Here is a 19,314-nt window from a genome sequence, read left to right as displayed (position 1 = left end):
CCCTATCATCCAGGTCTTTGAGTTCAGCTGCCACCAGGAACAATTCGAACATTTGCCGGAATCGCCGCCAGTTTTCGCGGAGGTCGCCGTGGCACTGGAGCGCCTGCGGAACCGGGAGCTCGTACATCATGCCTGGGCACTGCTGGTTGTCTGTGTACACTGAGGTATGCCGGCAGGTATCGATCCACTCCTGTACCATGTGGTGTTGGGTGCTCTGGTGCACAGATGAGCCAACACAGTTGTATGTGGTACAACTCTATTTTATTATAACTCTTATAATACAGTTCGTTCTGGATACTCTGCACGTGCTGTCTCCCTGAGTGTGTTTGGCAATAGATGTGTCCTGGTTCTCCTCTGCAGCTAATACTGACCACCGGGGGTCGTGTCTGTGCTTTTATATCTTTCTGTCATTGGTTGTGGTGTTGTGTGTTCTGATTTGTCTGTTGGTGTGTCTATCATGATGTGTGTGTTTGAATATCATGACACTCACCACTTGCCTTCCCGCCGACGTTTGTGTCATCCGCAAACTTTGCAATAGTACATTCACTTCCCTTGTCCAAATCATTAATATACATGGTAAATAATTGTGGCCCCAGCACTGATCCCTATGGCACTCCACTAGTTACAGGTTGCCCCACTTATCCCACCTCTCTGTCTTCTATTAGTTAGTTAGCCAATCCTCTATTCATGCTAATAGACTAAGATTCCCGCCCCCGCTGAATTTTCGGTGCTGGAGAATTCGCCGGCCGGCGGGGGCGGGATTCACGCCGCTGCCCGCCGATTCTCCGGCCCTTCGCCCCATCGAGCCTGCAGCAACGCAGGAAAGGACCTGATTTTCCAATCCTAATCCCATTTGCCAGCATTTGGTCCATAACCGTGAATATTAAGACGTGCCAAGTATTCATCCAGGTACTTTTTAAAGGATGTGAGGCAACCCACCTCTACTACCCTCCCAGGCAGTGCATTCCAGACCGTCACCACCCTCTGGTTAAAAAAGTTTTTCCTCAAATCCTCCCTGAACCTCCTGCCCCTCACCATGAACTTGTGTCCCCTTGTAACCGACCCTTCAACTAAGGGTAACAGCTGTTCCCTATATCCACCCTGTCCATGCCCCTCATAATCTTGTACACCTCGATCAGGTCGCCCCTCAGTCTTCTCTGCTTCAGTGAAAACGAGCCAATCCTATCCAACCTCTCTTCATAACGAAAATGTTCCATCCCAGACAACATCCTGGTGAAACGCCCCTGCACCCGCTCTAGTGCAATCGCACCTGTCCTATAATGTGGCGACCAGAACTGTACACATTACTCCAGCTGTGGCCTACATAACTCCAACATGACTTCCTTGCTTTTGTAATCTATGTCACGATTGATGAAGGTAAGTGTCCCGTATGCCTTTTTCACCATCCTATTAACCTGCCCTCTGCCTTCAGAGATCTACTTACAAACACGCTAAGGTCTCTTTGTTCTTCAGCACTTCCCAAGGTGGTGCCATTCATTAAATATTTCCTTGTCAAATTACTTCTTCCAAAGTGTAACATCTTACACTTTTCAGGATTAAATTCCATCTGCCATTTTTCTGCCCATTTGACCATCCTGTCTATATCTTCCTGCAACCAAAGACTCTCAGTCTCACTGTTAACCACCCGCCTACCTTTGTATCATCCGCAAACGTACTGATCCTACCCCCACATAGTCATCTAATGTCATTTATGTAACCTCAACCCAATATTCCTACCTAACCCTGGTAACCTTTCACATGCCTTTTAAAATCAAGAATCAATCTAACTCTTCCTTAAAAGACATTCAAAGACTCTGCTTCCACCGCCTTTTGAGGAAGAGAGTTCCAAAGACTCCCCACTCTGAGAGAAAAAATTCTCCTCATCTCTATCTTAAATGAGCGACCCTTTATTTTTAAACAGTGATCCTTTGTTCTGTATTCTTCCACAAGAGGAAACATTATCTCCACATTCACTCTGTCAATTCCCCTCAGGAACTTAAAATTTTCAAACAAGTCACCCCCATCACTTATGAACTCTAGTGAATACAAGCTTAACCTGTCCAACATTTTATCATAGGATAACCCACTAATTCCTGGTATTAGTCAGGTAAACCTTCTCTGAACTGCTTCAAGCACATTTCCATCTTTCCTTAAATAAGGATACACAGTACTCCCGATGTGGTCTAACCAGTGCCTTGTACTTTCGTAATCAATTCCCCTGGCAAACAATAATATTCTATTAGCTTTCCAAATTACCTGAGGATTTGTCAGCCTATAGCCCCAACAACCTATTCAATACCACTTCCCTGGTGATTGTAATTTTTCTAAATTCCTCCTTATATGTCCTGATTTACTGCTGTTTCTAGGGTGTTACTTGTATCTTTCTATTGCGCAGACTGGTACAAAATACCTGTGCAATTCATCCGCCATCCTCCTACATCCCATTATCAATTCCTCAGATACACATTCTATTGCACCAACGTTCACTTTGCTCTTTTCATAGAATCCCTACAATGCAGAAGGAGACCATTTGGCCCATCGAGTCTGCACCAGCCCTTGGAAAGAGCACCCTATTCAAGCCCATGCCTCCACTCTATCCCGTAACCCAGTAACCCCACCTAACCTTTTGGACACTAAAGGGCAATTTAGCATGGCCAATCCATCTAACCCATACTCTTTGGACTATGGGAGGAAACCGGAGGAAACTGGAGCATTCGGATGAACCCACGCAGACACAAGGAGAATGTGCAAACTCCACACAGACAGTCACCCGAGGCCGGAATTGAACCGGGTCCCTGGAGCTGTGAGGCGGCAGTGCTAACTACCCTATAGAAACTTTACTATCCTACTTTCCACTTCTAGCTATTTTTCTCTCGCACTCTAATTTTTCCACCTTATTAATATTTTTGTCATTCATTGCTGTCCTTTATATTCTGTCCAATCCTATGACCTGTCACCCATCTTTGCACAATTATGCTTTTCTTTTAAATTTAATACTGTATTTAATTTTTTTAGTTAACTATAGATGGTGAGTCTCGTCTTGGATGTTTTCTTAATTCTGTGTATTCTGAAATATCCCTTTAAATGTCTGTGACTGCATCTTTATCGACATATTGTTTAATCTCATTTGCTAGTTCACTTTAGCTACCTCCACTTTCATGCCTTCATAATTATTTAAGTTTAAAAATCTAGGGCGAAATTCTCCTACCCGCCCCGCCACATTTCTGCGCTGACCGGCCGGCGGGAGTCTCCGTAACGCCGGCCGGTCAATGGGGTTTCCCATTGTGGGGCAGCCCCACGCCGTCGGGAAACCCCCGGGCGCCGGCAGAACGGAGACTCCCGCCGGCGGAGAATGACGCCCCTAGTCTTTGATGCATTCTTCTCTCCCTCAAACTGAATGTAAAATGTAATAATATTACGATTGCTGCTATGCACAGATGCCTTCACTATGAAGCTATCAATTAATCCTATCTTGTTGCTCAATACTAGATTTAGTATGGCAAGTCCTCTGGTTGGTTCCAGAATGTGCTTTTTCAAGAATCTACATTCTATGAACTCCTCATCGATGCTACTTTTGCCCATCTGATTATTCCAGTCTTTATGTAGATTAAAATCCTCCATGGTTATCACTATACCTTTCTGATGAGCTCCCATTACCTCTTCCTTTGTATTTCTCGTCTCAATCGAAAATGTTTCCACATGCTGTTTTCCTGAATTTAGGACACCCCTCTCTAATGCACTAATACCATCATTAATTAAGAGAACCACCCCTCCACCTTTTCCTAACATTCTGGTCTTTCTAATCAATATACAGGTCCCAATCTATATCATTCTGTAGCCATGACTCTGTAATGGTTACTAGATCGTACTTATTCATTTCTATTTGCACGACCAGTTAATTTCTTTTGTTTCAAACTGCAACATGTGTTTGGATACACACCCTTTAGTTTCTGTTATCTTTGTAGCATCTAGCCTTATCTGTTGACATTGTCTCAGATTTGTACTCTCTTATCCTTTGCCAATTTGCAGAGGCTCAGGTAATAAATTATCTTTTGAGTTTCTACTTCTTAATTTCGTGCCTAGCTCTTTATTTTGACTATGCAGAACCTTCTTCCTTGTCCTGGCTATGTCACTGGTACCTACATGGACCATGCCAACTGGATCCATCCCATCCTACTGTAAGTTCCTCTCTAGCTCTCTATTGAACCCTGGCACTGGATAGGCACATGGTCATCTGGACTCCAGTTCTTTGTTGCGGAGAACATTGCCAATCCCTTTTACTATACTGTCCCCTACTACCATGACATGCCTTTACGCTTCCCACACTTGAATAGCTTCCTGTACCATAGTGCCAAGACCAGTCAGCTCATCCCCCTGCATCCTCCACTCTCATGCATACAAACTGAGAGAACCTCAAACCTGTCAAACAGTTTCAGGGGCTGATAATCCTACACTCCTGCCCTCATACCCGCTTCAACTGCAGCCATACCCTCCTGTCCCTGACCACTTCCCAAATCAGAAGACCCCAGCCTAAGGAGCCTGAGCGCTCCTGGTACAAAGTGTCCAGATAACTCTCGCCCTCCCGGACGTTTTGCAGTGTCCGCAGCTTAGCCTCCAGCTCAATGGCTCTGAGCCGAAACTCCTCAAGCCGCCGACACTTACTGCAGAAATGTTTGCCCTGGATCACATTAGTATCCAGGACCTCCCACATGCTGCAGCCTTGTCACAGTACCTGCCCTGCCTACTTAATTAGTTCATTCAATAATTTGTTTTCCTTTTACATATTTATTAACCATATCATAAGTTCCTGAACTACTTTAAACCTTAGGAATAGAATGGACCGTGACCGCTTGTTGGGTACTCACCAGTTAGCTTCTCTTGTAGCAGAGCAAGAACCAATAAACAGGGTGTAAAAGTTAGAAGCAGCAAAGGTGCACCTCCCTCCCCTCCCCACTGATCTCCCTCTCTCACCAAACCCTCACACTCCATTGAGGTCATACCCCAGTGCTCATCATACTAAGAATGTCTGAATTTATATGTTCTGAACAAAGGGACTAGCTAAGCCCATGCGCAGCAGAAACCAGCTCAAACTAGTTTCCTTCATTAACTATTTAGCTACTGCCAGTGGATAGAAAAGTTAAAGGTGGAAAGAGAAACTAAACAGTTTAAGAAAGGAATTTCAGATGTAGGCTCAAAGCACCGAAGGGAGCTGGATGCACAAAAGGCCAGCATCAGAAAACTTAGAGCATACAAGAGGATATAATTTGAGAGGATATAAGCCAAGACCGTGAAATTCAAGAGGAGAGTTTTCAGAGGTAGGGTGAGGAAATTTGATAATGAAATGAGGAATTTAAATGTAATGTTTTGGGGTCAGCATCATAATGTAGGTATCAAGGACAAGATGATGGAGAAAGAGCACTTAGTGTGGAACATGATATGTACGGTTAAGTTTGGGGAAGGTGAGTTCAGAGATGTTTACTACACAGCAATAGGATATTGGGAAATATGAGTCTGCATGTAAAAGAAGCATGAGTGAGGGCTCCAGTAGGAGAGGTGAGAGGTTGAATTGGGCAATGTGTGCAGGTGGAAGTAAATGATCTTCTTGAGGGTTAGAAAATTGAAACCAAGCTCAAGGTTAAACAGAATGATAATGTTCTATATTGTTTGGTTGGCTTGTGAGAAAGGGTGCAGAGGGGGCATGAGGATGGTCTCATCTTATTCAAGATCAGATCAAAGAATTAAATATCGGTGAAACAGATAGTCAATTTTAAATATATTTATTTTAAGAAAATGTTAACTAAATTCCGAAATGAAGAAGGCAGAGAAGGTGAATTTCCTGAATGAGTGGAAAAGCAAACTGTGAAGGAATCCATGTAAAGAAATATAACTATAATTTTTAAAATTCATTTATGGGATGTGGGCATTGCTGGCTCAGTCAGCATTTATTACCCATCTCTAATTGTCCTTAATGTTGCTCAAAATTTCTGCACTATATAACAACGTCAGTCTCACAAATGTTTTGTAGATTCTTCCTTTCCATTTCAGCAAGTTTTCTCTGACACAACATGCCTCTGTCATTCAACAGTTCCTCAAGAGCTAATCTGTTGCTTAATTTCTATTTCCATACTTGTATCATCTGCCACCAAGGTACAAGAAACTACTCGCGTTCTCCACCTGTAACCTTTACACCTTCACTCAGATTCTCTTCCCTGGGCTAAAACAGACAGTCCATAAATTGGGTATTTGACGTACTGATCTTCATACCCCTGTATTCCTGGGCTTTTTTTCTGGTTCTCAAAATATTTGATCAAGTTCTTATCAACCCCAACTAATAGCTCAATGTTATCCACAAACAACATTGATCATGGCAATTCCTATCTCACTTGCTCAGATACAACATCCTGACGATCAGGAAGAGAAAACAACTCATGGCCAATCCTTGGTGTAATGTTTTTTTTGTCTTCAAAACGCTCACTCTCCCTCATACGGCTTATTTTTGTCTGACACCACTTGTACAGGTCATTTAATAGTTATACATACTTCACAAGGACTCACAAATCCTACAACATCTGTAGACTCTTTCTCTCCCCCTCCCCTCCCCCCTCTGCCCCGTACCTAGATTGCTAAATACAATTTTCATGTTGCATTGGCCTTCCAAATATTTCTCCATCACTTGTCTGAAAATAAAAATGACATCAGTGATGCTTCTTACAGGCAAGAATCCAAACTGATCTTCATGGATATCTACTATTTTTCTCTATTTCTGGTCCATCACTCTCTCCAATATCTTGAAGGCATGAGATAGGAGTTTAATTCCTCAGTAGTTTTTGCATTCTCTAATATGTCCCTTTTCTTTGAATATTGACACCAAAATGTTTTGCCTCCTTCACTTTGGGATTTTCTCTCTTATCACAGCACCATTGAGCAGCTTGTACCGCAGAACTCACCTAAGCAGGTCCATACTCCTGCTGGTATTTCATCCACTCCTACTGTCTTGCCATTTTTAATTCCTTTCAGTACTTTTCTGATTTCTTCCAAATTGATGTCAGTTGTTATTCCTTGATTTTCAACTACCTCTTCTCTCTTTGTTCTGAGTTTTCTTCATTTCTAAAACAGTTAATATATTAGCCCCACGACTCTTTGAATTCACCCTCCTATCCAAAGATTACTCCACTTACATTCTTGAGTGTATGTGTGGTGAATGTATTCACCTAATGCATGCATGATACTGTAACCTATGACCTATGACCTGGAAGTGGTAATACGAGCTGCTTCCAGGTACTGTACTGTAACCCCGGTGGGCTCCGCCTCTGGCTCTGCCTTCACCGGGGCCATATATAGACCGGCTGCCTGTGGGCAGCATTCATCTGTACAACCAACTCTGGATAGGCAAGTTCATGACTAATAAAGCCTAATGTTCACTCGCTCTCTCTGCCTCTCTGTGAATTGAAGGTATATCAGTCTGTTTATTTCTCACAGTTTTGTTAAACTATCTCTAGCACCTGCTATTCTGGAGATATCTTTTTGTTCCCTCTTTGGCCAAATATGTTTCTTCCTTGGCCAGGATCTTTCTCTAGCAATCACTTTCTTTGCTTTCCTTTTGGCCTTTTTGTACTGGTCTTTATCTTCTTTGAGCCTGAGACAATAAGACCATAAGTCCAAAGATGTACAGGTTAGGTTTAATTGCCATGTTTAATTGCCTGTTAGTGTCCAAAGGTTAGGTTGAGGTAGGGGAATAGCGAGGGGCTAGAAATGGGCCGAAGTTTGAGTGCTCTTTTGGAGGGTCGGTGCAGACTTGATGGGCTGAATGGCTTCCTTCTGCACTGCAGGGATTCTAAGACATAGGAGCACAAGTAGACTATTTAGCCCGTCAGAAATGATAATCCTCAACTTCACTTTCTCGCATTATCCTCATAACCCTTGATTCACTTACTGATTAAACATCTATCTATCTCAGTCTTGAACATACTTAACGACCCAGTCGCCACAGCTCTCTGCAGTAAAGGAATTCTGCAAATTCACTACCCTCTGAGAGAAGAAATTCTTCATCATCTGTCTTAAATGGGTGGCTCCTTACTTTGATATTCAGCCCCCTGGTCCTAGACTGTCCCGCAAGGGGAAACAAACTTTCATCATTACCCTGTCAAGCCCTCTGAGAATCTTATATGTCTCAATAAAGTCGCCTCATTCTTCTAAACACCGTGAGTACAAGCCCAAACTATTAAACCTGTCCTCATAAGAAAATCCCCCCCATACCCGAGAGCAACCTAGTGAACCCTCTCTGGACTGCCTCCAATGCCAGTATATCTTTTCTTCGATAAGGGGACCAAAAGTAGAGTATTCCAGGTGTGGCCTAACTAATGCCTTGTATAGTTTTAGTAAGACTTTCCTATTTTTATTCTCCATTCCCTTTGAAATAAATGCCAACATTCCATTCACCTTCCCAATTACCTGCTGAACTCGCGTACTGGCTTTTTGTGATTTATGCATGAGGACCCACTGTGCTGCAGTGTTCTCCATTTAAATAATATTCAGCTCCTTATTCTTCCTACCAAAGTGCATAATTTCACATTTTTTTACATTATATTCCATCTGCCAAGTTTTTGCCCACTCACGTGAACTGTCTGTATTTATCTGTAGCCTCTTTGTGTCACCCTTACCACTTGCCTTCGCACCTATCTTTGTGTCATCTGCAAACTTGGCAATAGGACATTCACTTCCCTCATCCAAGTCAATAATATATATATAAATTTAGAGTACCCAATTCTTTTTTTTCTTCCAATTAAGGGGCAATTTTAGCATGGCCAATCCACCTACCCTGCACATCTTTTTGGGTTGTTGGGGTGAAACCCACGCAGACACGGGGAGAATGTGCAAACTGCACACAGACAGTGATCCGGGCCGGGATCGAACCCAGGTCCTTGGCACCGAGAGGCAGCAGTGTGCTAACCACTGTGCCACCGTGCTGCCCCAAGTCATTAATATATACAGTAAATATTCGTGGCCCTGGCACTGATCTCTCTGACATTCCATTAGCCATTCTTTTCTATCCCAGGTCTCTGTCTTCTATCAATTAGCCAATCCTGTATCCATGCTAATATACCCCCCCCCCACCCAAACACCATGGACTCTTATCTTATAAAGTAGCCATTGTACGGTACCTTAACAAACGTTTTTTGGAAATTCAAGCATATTACATCTACTGGTTCCCCATTATTTATTCTGCTCTTTACCACCTCAAAGAAATGTAATAAATTTGTCAGGCATGATTTTCCCTTTATGAAGCCATACTGGCTCTGCTTGATTATATGTTGCACTTCTAAATGCTCTGCTATTACATCCCAAAGGGATGCTAACATTTTCCCAATGACAGATGTTAAGCTAACTGGCCCGTAGTTACCAACTTTTTGTCCCTCCCTTTTTGAATAAGCGTGCTACATTGACAGTTTTCCAATCTTCTGAGACTTTTCCATAATTTAAGGATTCTAGGAAGATTACTACCAATGCATCCAATATTTCTGCAGCTACTTCCTTTAATATCCAGGAATGCAACCCATCAGAGCCAGGGGACATATTGGCCTTTAATCCCATTAGTTTCCCTAGTAATTTTCTCTAGTGATCGTTATTGTATTTATTTCTTCACCCACTTTTGCCCCTTGATTATTTAGTATTTTTTGAATGTTATTAGTGTCTTCTACCATGAATACTGACTGAAAGTATTTATTTAACTTCTCTGCCATTTCCTGGTTCCCCATTATTATTTCACCAGTCTCATTCTCTAAAGAGACTATGTTCACTTTGGCCTCTTTCTTCCTTTCTATATATGTAAAGATGCTCTTACTGTCCGTTTTTATATTACTTCCGAGTTTACCCTCCTAGTTTATCTGCTCCTTCTTTATTATATTTTTCTTCATTTTTTTTTAACTTTCCGAACCCTCTGTCTCAACACTATTCTTTGTCACATTGTATGTTTTTTCTTTCAGTTTAATGCTATCCTTAACTTCCTTGGCTAACCATGGTTGATTTATTCCCTCCCAATAATCCTTCTTCCTCACTAGGATATATATTTGTTATGGGTCATGAACTATTTTGATAAAGTGTTGTCAGTGCTGTTCAACCATCTTTTCTACCAAACACCTTTCCCAGAACTCTAGCCAACTCTGCCCTCATCCCTTCGTAATTACCCTTATTTAAGTTTAGTACAGTTGTTTCTGACCTAAATTTCTCACTCAAACTGAATACTAAATTCTACCATGATATGGTCACCCTTGGTTAGATACACAACATATTGTTCTAGGAAACTGTCCCAAATAGGAAACTGTCTTTCGAGGGGTCGGTGCAGACTCAATGGGCCGAATGGTCTCTTTCTATACTGTAGGGACTCTATGAAATAATTCTTCCTCATGGCTACCTTTGCCAATTTGATTTTCCCAATCCACATGACGATTAAAGTCCCTCATTATTAATGTACTGTTTTTTTAACCTGCCTTCATTATCTCTTGATTTACACTCTGTCGTACAGTATAGTTGCTGTTAGGGGGGGGGGGGGGGAGGGGGGGCTATAGACTACTCCCATCAGTGTCTTCTTCCTTTTGTTATTTCTTACTTTCACCCTACTGTTTGCACTTCAGTAACAGTTCCTTTTCTTTGCTCCAGGTTCTGCGTTTTGATTCCATCACCAAGTTCACAGTGTGGCACAATTGCATGTATTGGAATCTACTTATGTTAATACACAGGACCCTATTCTTTGCAGACAGAAAGAATATGTATACACATCACACCTGCTTCAGCTAAACAATACAAGCAAGCCTTTTGCTGGTTCATTCCTCAGGGCAACACCTTGACCAATCAAAGTCAAGCTATTTGGTTTAAATCTTCAAACAATGCTTGGTGATTAACTGTCAGTCACCGATAACAGGTTTATTCTCCATAGCAACACCTCTTCCAATCGGAGTTCACATGCTGACACTCTCTTCTCATGCAGTATAAAGTTGTTTCCCTTGATGTTATTATTCTTAAGATTGTCCTGATGAGTGCAAAACAAAAATCTTTGACTGAAGTACTTTTTAGCAATACGCAAATTATAATCTGTTCTAAACTTGTTAAAAATGCTATCTGGAGGATGGTAAGACTCTTGGCTGGCTCCTTTCCTTTGGGGAGAGATGGATCAGTCCTTTGGATGCATTTAGCATCTTTGTGATCAGTCTTTCTCAACCTAAATTTTGGAGGAATCCTTTACGAGGTTATCCTGATCTGGGATTGTCCTAAGAAGGAAATAGGATTAGAATCCATCACAATAAATCAACTGGGAAAGCTATATTCATTGTACTATGAACTATTAATGCCAATATCCCAAGCTGAATCTTCATCCATTGTAATTTTTTCTCAAACCTGAACATTGATTTATGTGCATAGGTTTTGCACCAAAGGACAAAATGCAGTTGGTGCTAAAAATCAGCAAATACCGGAAACACTCAATAGGTCAGGCGGAATCTGTGACGAGGGTAATCCTAACCCCATGATCTTAATATTTCTCTCATTTTATGCCTTTTATTTTACATCTTTTATGACCATGATTAATAATTACCCAAAGTTGCTCACAATTTCTCATAAATATATGTTTCATTTACTATTTGACCTTGGTTATCATATAAAACCCAGATTTTCAGCAGTGTTCAGTTAATTGGTTTTGATTTAGTTCTAAGCTATTCAAGGTGTAGGAAGATGACAATTTAATGCTTCGAAGTTACCAAAGTTTGTGGCATTGACATTTTATACAGTGTTTCAGGTGCCCATTTATGCCATTCATGAAGTGCCTGAAAACTAACCAATAGCTAGATCCCAAGGTCCCAGCCTTTAGATAAAATGGTTTAAGCCACAAAGGGCATGCTGGGTCCAATGCTTAAATGCTGGGTTATACAAACTAAGGCATTGGGCATCCTCCAGGACTTCATCGAAGTGGCCATTATTCATAGAGCCAAACATCTGTGTTTTAAGCTGACATAGAAACATAGGAATTAGGAGCAGGAGGAGGCCATTCAGCCCTTCGAGCCTGCTCCGCCATTCAACATGATCACAGCTGATCCTCTATCTCAACAGCATATTCCAGCACTCTCCCCATACATGTTGACATCTTTAGAGTCCAGAAATATATCCATTTTCTTCTTAAATATATTCAGTGATTTGGCCTCCAGAGCCTTCTGTGGTCGAAAATTCCACAGGTTCACCACCCTGAGCGAAGAAACCTCTCCTGCCCCATATCCTGAGAATGTGACCCATTGTTCTAGACCTTCCAGTCAGAGGAAACAACATCCCTGCACCCAGTCTGTCCAGCCCTGTCAGAAGTTTATAGGTTTCAATTAGACCCCTCTCATTATTCCAAATGCCAGTGAATATAGGCCCAGTTGACTCCACTTCTCATAAGACAATCCTGCCATCCCAGGAATCAGTCTGGTGAACCTTTGCCATAACTCCCTCTATGGCAAGTATTTCCTTTCTTAAATAAGGAGATCAAAACTGCACACAATACTCCAGGTGCCATCTCATCAAGGCCCTGCACAGCTGCAGTAAGCCATCCTTGCTCCTGTACTCAGTTACTCTTGCATTGCAGGTCAACTTTGCCTTCCTAACTGCTTACTGTACCTGAATGCTTGCTTTCAGTGGCTGATGTACTGGGACACACAGGTCCCTTTGTATGTCAACATTTTCCAATCTACCACCATTTAAATAATAATCTGCCATTCCGTTCTCCGCCCAAAGTCATAACTTAACATTTATCCATGTTAGACTGCATCTGCCACGTATTTGCCCACTCACTCAACTTGTCTAAATGACCTTGAAGCCTCTTAACAGCCTCCTCACCATTCACCTTCCCACCAAGTTTTGTGTCATCAGCAAACTTTGAAATATTACATTTGGTTCCTTCACCAAAATAATTGATGTATATTGTGAATAGCTGGGACCCAAGCACTGATCCCTGTCAGACCCACTAGTCACTGCCTGCCACTTCAAAAAAGACCCTTTTATTCCTACCCTCTGTTTCCTGTCTACTAACCAATTCTCAATGCATGTGATGCGACCATCAATTCACTCAAAGACACGAGGAGAATAAACCGTGGTTTTAATCAGCTTAGAACAGTGCCTGCCTGCGACTGGTACAATACTGGGAACTGCCTGCAGGTCAGCTGCTCTTTATACTTCCTCTTAAGGGGAGGAGCCATGGGCGGAGCCCGTATATGCCCCAACATCCCCCCTGTGGGTGAAGCCACACAATGGCCCATAGGTGGAGCCCACAGGGTTAACAACATAACACAACAGCAGAACATGATACAAATGCACTGGTGAATTATTAGCACTATACATTCACCACAGCATGCAAATGTATTTTCCCAATCCCATGCTTGTTTTAAATTTGCACATTAACCTCTTATGTGGGACTTTATCAAACGTTTTCTAAAAATCCAAATAAACCACATCCATTTGTTCACCCTTATCTGAGGTTTGAACGTAACTTTTAAAGGGGAACATGCCAAAAGGTGGTTGGCTCATCTGGAAGTTGCAGGACAGTACGAAGGTTCAACTGGTCCCAATGGGCCTCATTAAAATGCAGTTTGCCAGCATTTCTATAATAATTGGCAGTAAATTGGTGGGAAGCTGTCGCTCGCCCATTAAAATCAGGCACGAAGAGGCTGCCTCTGGGAATAAAATACGTGTCCCAGAAGAGGAACCTACTCATGGGAGAGGGAGCCCAGGCAGAGGAGGCCAGAGGTTCCCTTGTGGGGCTGAGATTAATTCTGGTTCTCCTGATCCGCAAGGAAACTAAAAAGATACACTGTACAACATTCCCTTTAAAATGTATTTGCATTTACAGTGTGGGGTCCATGTGCAGCATTTATCTTTTTTTAAAATATCTTTAAGGCATTTAGAAATAAACATCAAACAAAACCACGACCAGGATGAAAAAGATAAGCAACAGATAACAAACAGGAGAACACAGCATAACTCGATAAATAGCCAACAACCGCGCCCCGCCCTCCCTACAATACTCTCCCCCCCCCCCCCCCCCCCCCCCCACCACCATCTCTGCCTCCACTTTTTCTAGTTAACCCTAATTCCCTCCCCCCCCTCCGCCTGCTGATTTTACTGGCCTGGAAGATGTCAATGAACGGTTTCCATCTCCGAGCGACCCCTTCCATCGACCCCCATAAGGCAAATTTAATTTTCTCCAATCTAAGAAAATCCACGAGATTGCTCACCCACACCCCTGGTTTTGGAGGCTCCGGATCCCTCCACCCCAACAGGATCCGTCTCTGGGCTACCAGAGAAGCAAAGGCCAGGACGTCGGCCTCTCTTGCCCCCTGGACTCCCGGGTCTTCCGACACTCCAAACACTGCCAATTCTGGACTCGGAACCACATGTGCAGCATTTATCATGAAACACAGCCTGTGTGATACCTTTCAGGCTGCTGTATGACCATTCACCTGAGTAGTTTAACAGATTAATTATCGAATCCTTAATAGCACCGGGGATGATTTACTGTGTTAAAGGCGCAATAGCAATCTACATTGTTGTGGACTATTGAGCTACATAGCCTGGTTGCTGTGTATAATGATGTGCAATTTCTACAAAATCGAAATATGCTGGCATAGAAATTGCAGCAAGTAGGCTGTTTCAAAGTAGGTTGATCATGGGCAGGCGGCTGCTTCTGGCTCAGAATGTGCGTATGCAATATTGGACACTTGTGATTATTATATGACAGTAAGATATGAATTTCTAAGCCCTTGTTCCATTTATGTTGCCCATTTTACCCCTGGTTATATCTTTGCTTTGCTGTTGCAGCCTGCAGTGAAGGGCAGTTTCATTGTGGCACTGGCAAATGTATCCACTATAATAACAGATGTGACGGTTACGATGACTGTGAGGACCTCAGTGATGAACTGAACTGTGGTAAGTAGAACATGGAATCATAAGTTAGATTTTGAATCAAAAATATGCTATCACTAAATTTGACTGCTTGAATTGTTATACATGCTGCAGATTACAACAGGTTGTCCATATTGGTCAAAAACTACATAGTATATAGCACAGCAGAACTGCACTCATCCAGGCAAGTAGAGAGTATCCCACCCCACTCCTGTGTGCTTTGTAGATGATGGATGGGATTTAGGAGTCTGTAGGTGAGTTACTCACAGCAGAATTCCCAGCCTCTGACTCTTGTAGCCGTAGTATTTGTCTGGCTGGTCTTGTTAAGGTTTGGGTCAGTACTAACCCCCAGGTTGTTGATGGTGGGGAATTCAGCTATGGTAATTACATTAAGTGACAAGCAGCGATGGTTACATTCTCTCTCGTTGGGGGCAGCCATTGCCTGGCAAATGTTGCTTGCCACTTATTAGCCGAAGTCTTGAATGTTGTCGAGCTCTTTGATGGAGCAGATGAAGATTGTTGATCTGATCTTGGCCTCAACTTCACTTTCCTGGGGACAGATAGTTGCAGGTAAAACTGCAGCAGAGATTCAGCAGGTCAAATGGCACTTCTATCCTTCTCTATGCACTTACTGATTTTGGTCTGAGTTTAAGTTTATTAAATGTGGGTCATGTGTGCACTTGGTGACATAGGGGGTAAAAGTCTGACTTACCTTTGCTTTGATCCCAGACCACACCCTAACTGTGGCCAGGATACTGAACCGAAACCCCAACATTTTGGTTGATTTGTAAGACTGTGCAGAAAGAATGATTCGCTCCAGGAGTGATTGCCTGAAGAAATAGGGATTTAGTTTTTTTTTTTAAATATATATTTTATTCAAGATTTTTGGCCAAACATAACAGTACGTAGTGTTTCTTTTACACAACAATAAAGCAATATAAATAACAGTGGCCAGTTTTAAACAAATAAATAAATAATATATAAACAAAAACAAAAACAAAACTGAATGGCAACTGCCTTGTCCAAAATAAATACTCTCCAAAAATACAATCCAACAATCCAATGTACAATTACCTGTAACAACTACCTATACATATTATACATATACAATAACATCTCTGAGAGTCTGTCCGATTCCTCCCCCCCCCCCCCGGGTTGCCGCTGCTGTCTTCTTCTTTTCCATTCCCTCTCCCCCAGCTCCCCTTCCCACTTCCCTTTCAGCTCATCCACCATGATCTCCCCCTCGTCCCTCATTTCCCTGTACATGTCCGACACCTTACCATCCCCCACCCATGTCTCTGAGATCACTCTATCCTGCACCTCCTGCGTCGGGAGCTGCGGGAATTCCCTCACCTGTTGCCTCACGAAAGCCCTCAATTGCATGTACCGAAATGCATTCCCTTGGGGCAACCCATATTTTTCCGTCAGCGCTCCCAGACTCGCAAACGTCCCATCTACAAACAGATCTCTCAGTTGTACTACCCCAGCTCTTTGCCATGCTCCAAATCCCCCATCCATTCTCCCCGGAACAAACCTATGACTCTTTCTTATCGGGGACCGCACCGAAGCTCCCGTCCTTCCCCTATGCCGTCTCCACTGCCCCCAAATTTTCAATGTAGCCACCACCACCGGGCTTGTGGTGTATCTTTTTGGTCAGAACGGCAACGGTGCCGTCACCATTGCTTGTAGGCTAGTCCCCCTGCAGGATGCCCTCTCCAATCTCTTCCACTCCGCTCCCTCCCCTCCTCCCATCCACTTACACACGATTGAAACATTGGCTGCCCAGTAGTACTCACTTAGGCTCGGTAGTGCCAGCCCCCCTCTGTCCCTACTACGCTGCAAGAATCCCCTCCTCACTCTCGGGGTCTTCCCAGCCCACACAAAACTCATAATACTCTTCTCGATTCTTTTGAAAAAAGCCTTCGTGACCACCACCGGGAGGCACTGAAACGCAAAAAGGAATCTCGGGAGGACCACCATTTTAACTGCCTGCACCCTACCTGCCAATGACAGGGACACCGTGTCCCATCTCTTAAAGTCCTCCTCCATCTGTTCCACCAACCGCGTTAAATTAAGCCTGTGTAATGTACCCCAATTCTTGGCTATCTGGATCCCCAAGTACCGGAAGTCCCTTGTTACCTTCCTCAACAGTAAATCCTCTATCTCTCTGCTCTGCTCCCCTGGATGCACCACAAACAACTCACTTTTCCCCATGTTCAGTTTGTACCCTGAAAAATCCCCAAACTCCCCAAGTATCCGCATTATCCAGAAAGCACATCATTCTCTCCTTCCCATCCGGGGGCTGAGCTTCATATAATCTTTCGTAAAATGCCTTGAACACTCCATTCACTCTCTCCGCTCCCCGCTCCATCTCTCCCTCCTCATCTCTCACCCCCCCTATCTCCCTCGCTGCTCCCCTTTTCCTCAGTTGGTGGGCCAGCAACCTGCTCGCCTTCTCCCCGTATTCGTACTGTACACCCTGTGCCTTCCTCCATTGTGCCTCTGCATTACCCGTAGTCAACAAGTCAAATTCTACATATAGCCTTTGCCTTTCCCTGTACAGTCCCTCCTCCGGTGCCTCCGCATATTGTCTGTCCACCCTCAGAAGTTCTTTCAACAACCGCTCCCTTTCCCTACCCTCCTGCTTTCCTTTATGTGCCCTAATAGATATCAGCTCCCCTCTAACCACTGCCTTCAGTGCCTCCCAGACCACTCCCACCTGTACCTCCCCATTATCATTGAGTTCCAAGTACCTTTCAATGCACCCCCTCACCCTTAAGCACCCCCCCTCATCTGCCAATAATCCCATGTCCATTCTCCAGGGTGGACGCTGTTGTTTTTCTTCCCCTATCTCCAGGTCCACCCAATGTGGAGCATGATCCGAAATGGCTATAGCCGTGTACTCCGTCCCCGTCATCTTTGGGATCAGTGCCCTTCCCAGAACAAAAAAGTCTATCCGTGAATAAACTTTGTGGACATAGGAGAAAAACGAAAACTCCTTACTCCTAGGTTACTAAATCTCCAGGGGTCCACTCCTCCCATCTGCTCCATAAAGTCCTTAAGCACCGTAGCTGCAGCCGGCCTCCTTCCGGTCCTGGACCTCGATCTGTCCAGCCCTGGGTCCAGCACCGTATTAAAATCTCCACACATTATCAACTTCCCCACTTCTAGGTCCGGGATTCGTCTTAACATACGCCTCATAAAGTTGGCATCATCCCAGTTCGGGGCATACACGTTCACTAATACCACCGCCTCCCCTTGCAATTTGCCACTCACCATCGCGTATCTGCCCCCACTATCCGCCACTATAGTCTTTGCCTCAAACATTACCCACTTCCCCACTAGTATGGCCACCCCCCTGTTTTTTGCGTCTAGCCCCGAATGAAACACCTGCCCCACTCATCCTTTGCGTAGTCTGACCTGGTCTATCAGCTTCAGATGCATCTCCTGAAGCATAACCACATCTGCCTTAAGTTTCTTTAGGTGTGAAAGTACCCGTGCCCTCTTAATCGGCCCATTCAGCCCTCTCACATTCCACGTGATCAACCGGGTTGGGGGGCTCTTTACCACCCCCACCCTTGACGACTAGCCATCTCCTTTTCCAATCCAGCTCCTCACCCGGTTCCCACGTAGCCGTATCTCCCCCAAGCGGCGCCCCCCCGCCCCGATCACCCCCCCCCATACCAGCTCCCCCTTCTCCCCAGCAACAGCAACCCAGTTAACCCCCCCCAGCTAGATCCCAAACTAGCGTAATTGCACCCCCCATGTTGCTCCCAGAAGTCAGAAAACTCTGGCCGACCTCGGCTTCCCCCCGTGACCTCGGCTCACACTGTGCAAGGCCCCCTCCTTCCTGCTTCCCTGTTCCCGCCGTGATTACCATAGCGCGGGAACAAAGCCCGCGATTCCCTTTTGGCCCCGCCCCCAATGGCCGGCACCCTCAGCTCCTCATCCTCCCTCCCCCACGACATGGGGAAGAGAGAAAAGTTACAGGGTCGCAGGATTAACAACTTGGGAAGTCATCTCTTCCCTCTTTTCCCCCCCTTCATCCCACATATTCACCTCCCCACTTTGTCCCAAACGTTCTTTTTATGGCCCGCTCACTCCAGTTTCTCCTCGACAATAAATGTCCACGCCTCATCTGCCGTTTCGAAGTAGTGGTGTTTCCCTTGATGTGTGACCCACAGTCTTGCCGGTTGCAGCATTCCAAATTTAATCTTCCATTTGTGCAGCACCGCCTTGGCCCGATTAAAGCTTGCCCTCCTTCTCGCCACCTCCGCACTCCAATCTTGATATACGCGGATCACCGCGTTCTCCCACCTACTGCTCCGAGTTTTCTTTGCCCATCTGAGGACCATCTCTCTGTCCTTATATCGGAGAAATCTCACCACTATG

General features: G+C 44.1%; 1 protein-coding gene across 7 annotated transcripts in view; it reads left to right on the top strand.

The window, feature by feature from the left end:
• corin (corin, serine peptidase) overlaps nt 1-19,314 on the top strand; it is a 420,139-nt gene that overhangs the window by 293,121 nt on the left and 107,704 nt on the right. For all 7 annotated transcript variants that reach the window (XM_072496714.1, XM_072496713.1, XM_072496715.1 and 4 more), the window contains exon 7: nt 14,839-14,946. In XM_072496714.1, the coding sequence (XP_072352815.1) occupies nt 14,839-14,946 (108 nt within the window). The remainder of the gene's footprint in view (nt 1-14,838; nt 14,947-19,314) is intronic.

The sequence above is a fragment of the Scyliorhinus torazame genome, chromosome 3 (assembly GCF_047496885.1).
Source record: "Scyliorhinus torazame isolate Kashiwa2021f chromosome 3, sScyTor2.1, whole genome shotgun sequence".
NCBI classification, from domain to species: Eukaryota; Metazoa; Chordata; class Chondrichthyes; order Carcharhiniformes; family Scyliorhinidae; genus Scyliorhinus; species Scyliorhinus torazame.
Note: the sequence above shows the minus strand (reverse complement) of the source record. Positions and strands in the feature narration are given on the sequence as shown.